At 46.8% G+C, this 10864-nt stretch overlaps 1 protein-coding gene across 1 annotated transcript; it reads left to right on the top strand.

The window, feature by feature from the left end:
- Positions 1-3902: 3902 nt before the first annotated feature.
- On the top strand, positions 3903-5980 carry SLC10A5 (solute carrier family 10 member 5). The gene has a single exon (XM_006759127.2). The coding sequence runs from the start codon at positions 4123-4125 to the stop codon at positions 5461-5463; it is 1341 nt and encodes a 446-aa protein (XP_006759190.1). The 5' UTR covers positions 3903-4122; the 3' UTR covers positions 5464-5980.
- Positions 5981-10864: the final 4884 nt, after the last annotated feature.

Here is a 10864-nt window from a genome sequence, read left to right as displayed (position 1 = left end):
CCGATGAGGATCCCCGGGCCTGGGGGGTGAAGTGCTTTCCCTGCTGACACCTGCCTGCTGCGGGCATGGCTCTGACAGAGGCTGTCTTCCTGGACGTCACCACCTGTGTGTGTTTGTGGGAATGGATTCAAATGAGAAGAAAGAAGGCGCAGCTCAACTCGATGGCAGTCTCCTCTACCCACCAAAGCAAAATGCATGCCCAGAGTGACTACATTGTACCCTCAACAAGGACTACTGTATGGAGGGAACAGAAATTATTTCTGTTTGTTCTTTGTCCCTTTTCTATTTTAATTGTCATGGACTTGCAGAGTGGCTTTAGGTTTAATTAAAGAAATGAATTTGGAATGTTCATTTCATCTCTAATTTTTCGTCGTATAATTTTCATGCAAAGAATGGAGATAGCTTCTGACTTTCATCAGCTGCTTAAATACTCATTTATTAGTCTGATTATTTGAGTACCTACTAAGGATACGGATTTGATTCTAGTTTCCATGGTAAATACAGTGCAAAGCTGTGTGACAAGTACCAAATGAACAGATGGACAGTAAGTATAGCTGTGTTCCAACAGCTCTTTTTCACAAACTGTATGACCAGAAGTAGAAATAATCCTTAAATCTATTCCCAGACACCAGAAAGTTTTCATACACACGAATACCTTAGCATGTGCCACAATTACTCGCACGTGCCAGGGGATCAGCACACGTCTCAGGACTCAGCTGAGGCTAAACATGGGAGAGAAGGTCCCAGTGGGGCTGAGCAGAGGGCAGGGAAGGCAGCAGGAGCTGAGTCACGTGGAGGCGAAGGCAGAGCTGACAATGATCAGACGGGAAGGGGAGCCAGGGCGCGGAGGGAAGGACTGGTGTCAGTCGGCATCCGTGTCTGGTGAGGGAGGTCAGTTTCCAGATAGCGGGCCAGCTTCTGGAAGGCACAGGTACCAGCCTCCTCAGAGGCTCTAGGGACGGGGCTCCAGCATGAGCCCCTAAAGACACGGGTTGTGGGCGAGAGAAGCCCGAGCTTCGCACTTCAAATGACTGACGAGACAGCTTTCTCGGGCGTTGGTGTGGGGCTCTCTGTGGAGTGGGCCCAATGAAATGTTAGGTTTTGACTGTTCGCACCCGACCTGGTATCTGTCCACCTCTTGCAGACGACTAGAATTATAAGTAGGAAACCCACAGACAGCTTTAAATTCCGATACTGTCGCTGTAACAACAGACGGGTACAAATGAGCTCCAGTTGCAATGTCATTAGCCAGTAAAGGCGTGTGGCGGATGGATCATTACGCTTTTCTGGGCGTGTCGGTGTCATTCCCCACAGATCTTTGGCAAGGGGAGGGCCAGAGGGCCTGGTGACGGGAAAGGGTACAGATCGCAACCAGGAGGACAAATGGTCCCTTCCTCACAGCTGTGACCTGGGCACCTAAAATTGGGAGCTAAAATACTTGCTCATGCCGAAACCGGTTTGGCTCAGTGGATAGAGCATTGGCCTGCGGACTGAAGGGTCCCAGGTTCGATTCCGGTCAAGGGCATGTACCTGGGTTGCGGGCACATCCCCAGTGGGAGGTGTGCAGGAGGCAGCTGATCGATGTTTCTCTCTCATTGATGTTTCTAACTCTCCATCTCCCTTCCTCTCTGTAAAAAAATCAATAAAATATATTTTAAAAAAACTTGCTCACAGACTGTACAGACGGCTTTGGTTTTATGAAGTTTCTGTTTTATTTTTGTCTTTTTAAACTAGGAACGTTCTCTGGGAATTTAACTGAGATATCAGAAACATTAGTTCTGTTCTTTATTTTCAGCATCTGCCCATGTCTTGATGTGGTACATGCAAATACAATTTATGAACTACAAGTTCCATTGCATTTTTTAAAAGTGTAAACTTTTATTTTTTAATTACAGTTGACATTCAGTATTATATTAGTTTCAGGCGTAAAGTCTACTGCATTTGAAAGACTAATCTACATAAGTAGAATTTTTAAAAACTTAAAAAATGTCCAGTAAAATTGCTTTAACAGTTTTTGAGGAGTAAATGTTTTGGTGCAAAAATACTTACTCCAAACTGTCCTTGCATTGAACACAGATTCTGCCTTGATTCATGAAGGATCTGCTGAAGTGGGAATAGATTCAGAGACTATCAGGTCTGTAGGTTTAATACAGGGTGTCCAAAAAATGTATACCCACTTTGAATGATTATAAAAGCAGTGTTTATTAACAAACAGTTCATCTTCAAAATTTAAAAAGAATCTACAGAAATGCCTGGCCAGCGTGACTCAGTGGTTGAGTGTTGACCCAGGAACCAAGAGGTCATGGTTCCATTCCTGGGCAGGGCACATTCCTGGGTTGCGGGCTCAATCCCCAATAGGGGGCGTGCAGGAGGCAGCTGATTGATGATGTTTCTCTCTCATCGATGTTTCTTTTTGTTGTTAATCTCACTGGAGGATATTTTTCCGTTGATTTTTAGAGAGAATTTAGGAAGAGAGAAGGAGAGAGAAACATCAATGTGAGAGAGGCACATCAATTGGTTGCCTCCACACACTCCCCAACCAGGGTGGGGGATCTGGCCTGCAACTGAGGTTTGTGCCCTTGACTGGACTTGAACCCATGACCCTTCAGTCCTAGGACTGAGGCTCTATCCACAGAGCCATACCGGCTAGGGCTGTCATTGATGTCTCTATCTCTATCCCTCTTACTTCCTCTCTCTCTGAAAATCAATACAAAAATATTTAAACGAATTTACAGAAATGAATAATTTTTTTGTCAGTGTCTATTTTCAAACTGATGACCATTCTGGTCCAGGCACTGCTGATAACTGGAAGCAATGGAATCGCAAACATCAAGAATCATTTCGTTCGATATTTGTGCACCCTCAATTCATCAACTGTTGCCAGTTTTGTACCTTAAACTTTATATTTTATGTATCCCCATAAAAAAAAAGTCTAGTGGCACTTAAGGATAAGTTTTCTTTGTTCAAAGCTTAGCCTGGTTTCACCCATTATTTCAAATCAGTTAAACCTGAAAACAAGTGAAAATTAAGTGAGTTATCAGCTGTTAAAGTATAGGTATGCTTTTTGGGGACACCCTATAGTAGACAGTCACAGTGGATTTGTTCTTTTCTTTTTTCTGCTTAGAATCTGAGCCCCCTCTTGTTTGGGAATACATCATTATGGGAGTATGTGGGGTGTAAGTCCTCACTAGAAAACCCCAATACTTTTCCTTATTCCCAGCGGGCAAGGCACAGGCCTCTGACCTCGGTTGGGCAGTGGGATGACATGCCCTTAGCTGTGACGAGGCAGGGGTGTTACAGAGTTAGTGCCCGGGGCCTCCCAGTGCCCCATGGTGCCCAGCAGCAGGGACAGGCTGTCCCTTGGCCATCCATCTGGCCACCCACTTTCCCTCGGTTCCCAAGCTCCCCGGTTACCATCCAGAAAATTGTTTTTCTACTTAAGGATTCCAAAACCAGTTTCAGATTTTGCCTAACAGATGCACTCTCTCCAGAGTTGTAGGAAATCTATAGCCACCTCAGGATACGGCCAGCTAGTTTCTGGGCTCTGCGGTTGTCTAAGTTTGCTCAGGGGCTGCCGGGGTGAGCCGCAGGAGGAGAGGGTGGAGCCGGTGACTGGCTGGATTGCTCCCCTTCGCCTGCTCCAGGCCCAGCACCCAGCAAACGTGGCCAATAAATACTCGTTTGATTTTGACGTGGCTCACCCACCTACCTGCAGGCCCCCTCAATATCTATTTTATATTTTTGGGTCGTGACTGTTTCTAGTGTAGATTTTCCTTAGGAAAAAAGAAAACTAAAAAAGGTGTAAGTTTTTAAATGCAAGGGAAGAGGAGGCTGTTTTTTCCTTAGCAGAAACCAGAAAATGAGGAAGAGATCGGGTTTCTGCTGTGAGCCGCTGGAGCTGTAGAATGCCGGGGCTGGGGCATTTTCGTAACTACAGGTTGGGCAGGTTGTGTCACTCACGAGGTAGCCAGGTTCTGTTTGAAAGAACAGGCCCTCCTCCTGGACTTTGATCCAGCAAAACAACTCGCCTCAGCCTCCGCCCGGCATCGGGACGCCTCTCCCAGGAACGTTCTCTCGTTGTCTCTGATGCGTTCGCATATGTGATTGATTTAAGCTTTCAAAATGATTAGACGACTTCTGATTGTCTTGCTTTTTGTGACACTGGGAGAAGCAAGGACGCCATTTCTCAGTTTTCTGAGTACAGCGAGGACTGAAATACTGCTCTTCACAAAGACCGAAGAAACCGTCCTAGTCCGATCCACTTACAGAGATAAGCGGCCCAGCGCCAGCTTCCTCTCTGTGCGGCTCCAAGACCCTGAGATGCTGCAGGTGGTGAACCTGACCAGGGCCACCTCCGGTGCCACAACCTTCATCATAAAACTAGTGGCGGAGGAAGAAGGAGAGACCAACCTGACCATTCAACTGTGGGACTCTGAAGGTAGGCCGGAGAGACTCATTGAAGAAATAAAGAATGTCAGAGTCAAAGTGCTCAAACGGAGGCCGGACAGCCTTTTCCAGGCATCCACGCACATGGACAGAACTATCCTTCTGCTGATTCTGCCAATGATCCTGTTAAATAAGTGCGCATTCGGCTGCAAGATTGAATTGCAGGTGTTCCGCGTAGTATGGAAGAGACCTTTGCCAATAATTTTGGTGGCAGCTACACAGTTTTTTCTGATGCCGTTTTGTGGATTTCTTTTGACTCAGGTTTTGGCATTGCCCGAGGCACTGGCTTTTGGGTTTGTAATGACTTGCACGTGCCCAGGAGGGGGTGGGGGCTATCTCTTTGCTCTGCTTCTAGAAGGAGACATCACTTTGGCCATTTTGATGACCTGCACATCAACGGTATTGGCTCTGGTAATGATGCCTGCCAATTCCTACCTGTACAGTAGGATCTTAGGGCTCTCCGGTACCTTCCATGTTCCTGTTTCGAAAATTATGTCAACACTCCTCTTCATACTTGTACCTATATCAGCTGGAATAGTCATCAAGCATAGAACACCTGAAAAAGCAAGCATCCTGGAGAGAATCATTAGACCTCTGAGTTTTATTTTAATGTCTGTGGGGATTTATTTGATGTTCAGGATGGGATTGGTGTTTCTAAGAACAGATAGCCCAGAGGTGCTTCTGTTGGGTGTCTTAGTTCCTGCTCTGGGTTTGCTGTTCGGGTACTGCTCTGCTAAAAGCTGCAGGATGCCTCCCGCTGTGTGCAAGACTGTGGCTATCGAAAGCGGGGCCCTGAACAGCTTCTTGGCTCTGGCCATCATCCAGCTCGCCCTCCCCGAGTCCCAGGCCGACGCAGCTTCCGTGGCTCCCTTCACGGTGGCGCTGTGCTCTGGGTGTGACCTGCTGCTGATTCTCCTGTTGTACAAGGTGAAGAAGAGGTGTGTCCTGATCACAAGAGAGGAAAGGAAACATCCTCCCCGCTCTAGCAATCAAAGCACGGCAGCATGCCCGCTCTGAGACCCTGTGGGGCATCGGAGGGTATCTACAGCGATGCTGCTCTCAGCCCCCTTCCGATCTGATTGAAAACTTGGCCCTGGGGGAGGCGTACGCATTATAATATATCCATCATCATAGCATACATTCTCACACAGGGGCTCGGGAGGAGGCCACTGTGCTGTGTTGGTCTGGAAATGCTTTATAGAGTGGGATTTGATTATGACACTTCATTACGGTCTCTTAATTGGGAAAGAGCAATTTAAAAACACCTCCTGCAGTGCTTCTGAGAATATCCCACTTTTTACAGGAGGGGCACTCCCTACAGTCTCATAGTATTGGTTAATTAGTTTGCCAGCTGATAAGATAACCAAAGTTCTTTTTTTCTAATTTTACCAAATTCGGTATATGAATACCAAGATTTATAAAAGATGGGCTTCAGCCTGGTGGTGGCTCATTATTATTCCCTTTATAAAATGACTAGAGGCCTGGTGCATGAAATTCGTGCACTGGTAGGGTGCCTAGGCCTGGCCAGCGATCAGGGCGGATCAGGTTCCCTCCTCCCTACCTCCTCCTTCCCTTGCTCCCTCAGCATCCACTGCTGCTGGTTACCCACCATGTTCCACATCGCCCCCTCGTGGTCAGCACACATCATAGCAAGAAACTGAACTCCAGTTCTCCAGGTTGAATTCCTGAGGGGACTCTTAGCCTTTTATGTATATAGATAATTGCCCTCATGGAATCTTTTACTGCTGAGTCCTTTCAACAGAAACCTCCATTTAGGAGTAGAAAGTATAATTGAATTTGCACCAGTTTCACTCATACGCATTTCTATGAACATATTCTAGTGATTGGGAGATGAGAGACCAGCATCCTAGTTGCACTTTATCATTTACCTTGAGAGCTAGCAAGACACTCTCTGTACTTCAGTTTTCACATCTGTAAAATGAAAAGGTCAACTGAGGTGTAAGATTTTGCTCAACTCCTGAGTCTGCGGTTGGGGCATGAAACTCCAGGACCTAGCAGCACCACAGGGTGATGGGCGGAGAGAAGGTTCGGGCTGATGGAAGTAACCACACCCGACCGCTGTAGTGGAGGCAGCAATCAGCATTGGGCTTCTTGAGTGCAGGGACCCTGCATTCTCTGAATGCCTACGGTGTTTAGCACAATGCCTTGGATAGAGTAGATGCTCATTAAACATTTATTGGATTAACTAATCAGTAACATCTATAACGGTCAAGGTCATATGCTCCAAGCCAGACTGTGCCTGGGTCTCCCATTTCAGCTCTGTCATCTGTCAGCTGGATGATGTTGGTCAAATTACTTGATCTCTCTTTGCCTAAATTCATGTGGAATGTGGGGGTGATGATCATACCTACCTCATGCTGTTCTTGTGAGGATTGAATGAGTTAATAGGAGCAGGGTTCTCGGAGCCCAACACACAGGGGACTCCTCAGTACTGTTACTTTAGGCGTATCTGATTGGTCTTCCATGCTGAAAATGCATTCTCTGTACTTGGACTTGGAATCTATTTTATTTCTCTTATAGATGTGGAAAACAATTTATATATTAAAATTTATCTAATTTGGATTGGGATGAAATTCCTTTTTTTTAAGTTTCATCCCTTAAGAGGGATGATTCTGTGATACATTGTCCAAGCATAAATGTCTATGATATATATACTAGTGGCCCGGTGCATGGATTTGTGCACATTGAAAAGAAAATAATTAGAAGAAATATTTTAATATTGCTATTTGCCCTTTCTCTATAATGGAAGTGTCAGAGCCACCACTGGTCACCGTCTGCGGAGCGATAGGCAGGGTGATCAGGCCCCTGCCCGGCTTTCTTAGCACCTGGGAGCCGGGCAGCTGCCGCTGCTGCTGATCACCATCTGCGGGGCAATCAGGCCCCCTTCCCCCCACTCGCACCCGCCTTGGCCTGGCGCTGCCCACTCACCTGCTCCACCATCCCACCACGGTACTGCTCTCACTGGGGGCCCATTGGTTCTGGTATAACCTCCACTGCTGCCCACTGCCAGCACCGTGTTGCCAACTCCCGCCATGTTCCGCGCCACCCTCTGGTGGTCAGCGCACATCATAGTGAGTGGTCGAACTGCCGGTCGAGGGGGCAATTTGCATATTAAGTTTTTATTATATAGGATTCTCAGATCTGGGAAAGTTGTTGGCATTACAGGGCACATCAGGGCTTAACCGATATCTGCAGCTCCAAACTATTTTATGTCAAAACAGTAAGTGCTGTCAGCTACCCAGGAGACTCCACCTCAAGAACCTGCACATTGCCGTGTACTTTTTTAAAAAATATATTTTATTGATTTTTTTACAGAGAGGAAGGGAGAGGGATAGAGAGTTAGAAACATCGATGAGAGAGAAGCATCAATCAGCTGCCTCCTGCACACTCCCTACTGGGGATGTGCCTGCAACCAAGGTACATGCCCTTGACCGGAATTGAACCCAGGACTCCTCAGTCCCCAGGCCGAAGCTCTATCTAGTGAGCCAAATCGGCGAGGGCGCTGTGTACTTTTTTAAAAAAATCAGTTCCCCTGCCCTAACCGGTTTGGCTCAGTGGATAGAGCGTCGGCCTGCGGACTCCAGGGTCCCAGGTTCAATTCCAGTCAAGGGCATGTACCTTGGTTGTGGGCACATCTCTAATAGGGGGTGTGCAGGAGGCAGCTGATCGATGTTTCTAACTCTCTATCCCTCTCCCTTCCTCTCTGTAAAAAATCAATAAAATATATTAAAAAAAAATTAGTCCCCTAAACAACTCTTACCCAAGAAAGTCTTGTGATGTGAGCCTGATTTTTTTTTTTTTTTTAGTGAGAGGAGTTGCCATTTACAAGCAGTCATCTCTTGGGAGTAAGTAGGCTTAGCAAGATACCCAGATCCAAATGCAGGGCAGTTGGGCCCCTTTTGCCCTTGCAGAAGCCTGGCACGAGCTCTGGCTGACAGAGGCCATCCTCCCCAGAAGCCCCTCGGGTGGGCAGGCGGGCGTACAGTCAGGTGTCTGGGGAGGAGCCAGGGCTTCAGATCTCTCCTCTCTTCCATTTGGGGATTAGCATCATTAGCACCTCTCTCAGGGATGAAGTCCCCGAGGGACTCCCGGTTAGTGAAATGTGGGCCTGTGACTTGGGCTGCACACTGGGGGGCGTTTATTCTCTCCCTGTGTGGCTCAGGCTGAGCCTGGCCCCTCCCTACCTCCCAACCACCTCGGCCTGATTGGGAGGAAAGACTGCAAATGCAGTTTAAAAATTGCCCCTTTGAGAACTCAGGAGCGATGCACTAGGTACTGAGGACCCTGCAGCCACCTGGACTCACAGACAAAAATCTTGGACTTTGTGGGACCAGTTTGCAATACATCCAAAGTGGGAGCCGCGCTGGACTGCCCTGTGCGCTGGAGGACTCCTCCTTTGCTTTCAGGCGGGCCTTTGGGCGCAGAACAGCCACTCTGGACTGAAAACCCGCAGTGACTTGTGAACAACTGAGAGGCAGTAGCGGAGGCTCCTAGGAAAAGGGTGGACCTCCTGCTCATTTGAGGAGGAAGCGTGAAGTGATTTTAATTTGAGAGAATAAGATATTTGATCTTCTACCTATGAGCGGAACCACGTTCGCTTAAAGGAGGTTTAAAGAGGATGCTGATGACATTTCTGCAAATGCCTGGAACGTTTTACTGGTTTATGAATCAACTCGTCACCATGCAGTTGACAAGTTTGTTTTAAGGTGTCTGACAACAAAGAACCAAAAAAGCTGATTTCTGAGGTTTTCTTTTTTATTAAGAACATATAAGCATGTTTTGCTAGACAAATCGAGGTATCCAGTTCAGATACTTCAGGCACTTTTAGAAGAATAAAACAAAGTTCTGGCTCTGTGTGAGGTTTGAGAATTGGTCACACATCTAAGAGCTCTGCACCTGCAGCGTGTGGTGACAACACCTTGCCTTTCGGTGAAAGAAAGCCAGCGAGCTCTTCACAAGCACGGAGCCAGGTAACCTACTTTCTTGTTCCTGATGAGGCTGGGATGTCTCAGATCTGCGCGTTGCTTTTCCCTCTACAACCGGAGACTGCATATCCCACACGGCCAGACCTGTTATTTGAGGACCTCAAGGATCCCAGACTAGTCTTGTGTCTCACAGAGCGCAGCCTCGCTGTGCCAGGGAGTCCCGGAGTGTGGCCTCTGGGTCCGTGTGTCCCACTCTGCCTTTGCTGTGTGACTGAAGACAGGTGACTTCTCTGGGCCTACGTTTCCTCAACTGTATGGAAGTCATATCTTCGTCCTGAAACTGTTGCAATGTTTGAGTAAAAGAATGCATATAAAAATGCAAGTGTCTGAAGCATGGTAAGTCCTCACTAAATGGTAATGTTCACATAAAAACATTCAAACCTGTAAAAAAATTTTTGTGAGTTTATTTGAGCCAAACTGTTGACAATTGCCGGGAAGCAGAACCTCAACGGTTTGAGATAATGCTCCAGAGAATGGTGGTTTCTCATCTATTTTTATACATTGCAATCAAAGGAGGGATGTGGGTGGGTTACATGAAACCCACTGGTGATAGATTAGAGAGATGGGACAAAGCAAAGCAGGGGCTGGGGGGAACCCCTGGGATTGGATAAAAAGTAAAATGATAGACACATGCTTAGGTGGGGGTAGGATCAATTAACATGATAATGAAGGAATCTGTGGTCTCTGTCCTGGCGCCCAGCACATTAGGTTGTGCCCCAAGGGGTCCTGAAAAAGGGAGGTTACAAGTTACCCAGACATTTCAAGGGTGTGTTATCATAGATGCAAAAAGACAATAGGCTCAGTGAAGGTAAAGGTTGACCTTGTCAGTGAAGATACTGGCCTAGGACGTAACTACCCACCACCACTGCTTTTAGTTGAAGTTTAATTTCAGACCATCCTTTGTGGTGACTTTAGATCTGAGTTTGCAAGACTGCCCTGCAGGCCTTCCCTGAGCTGTCAGGTCAGCGTGTGGCCAAGTGAATTATTGAGAATAGGGGCAGTTGGTGTGGCCCTCACTCACCAGTCTTCCTATCTATATATAGATCTGATTTGTAAGGTGTATATAATTTACATGGTTTACATATAATTTATATGCTGTATAAATAATTCATATCATATACTGGTGTATTTATTTATATTTACTCCCTAGTATAGGTTTAACAAGTTGCGAGGTACCTGCCATTTGTGTTTTGTCAGAAGTAGTCTGGAATAAGAGAAAGGGGTAAAAAAGAGAAATGGGGAAGGGAAGGAATGGAAGAAGGGCAGTGCAGCATAAAGAGGAAAGGAATTAAAAAACAAAAACAAAAAATACCAGAAGAAAGTGCAGGCAGGACGCTCTGAATCAGAACCAGAGATGAGAGCAGAGCCAGGCAGGAGGGGAAGCCTGAGGCCCCGCCCTGACACGGCGGGCG

This window comes from Myotis davidii, unplaced genomic scaffold (assembly GCF_000327345.1).
Source record: "Myotis davidii unplaced genomic scaffold, ASM32734v1 scaffold14, whole genome shotgun sequence".
In the NCBI taxonomy this organism is placed as follows: Eukaryota; Metazoa; Chordata; class Mammalia; order Chiroptera; family Vespertilionidae; genus Myotis; species Myotis davidii.
The sequence above is the reverse complement of the archived record's forward strand: the minus strand, read 5'-3'. Positions and strand labels throughout refer to the sequence as shown.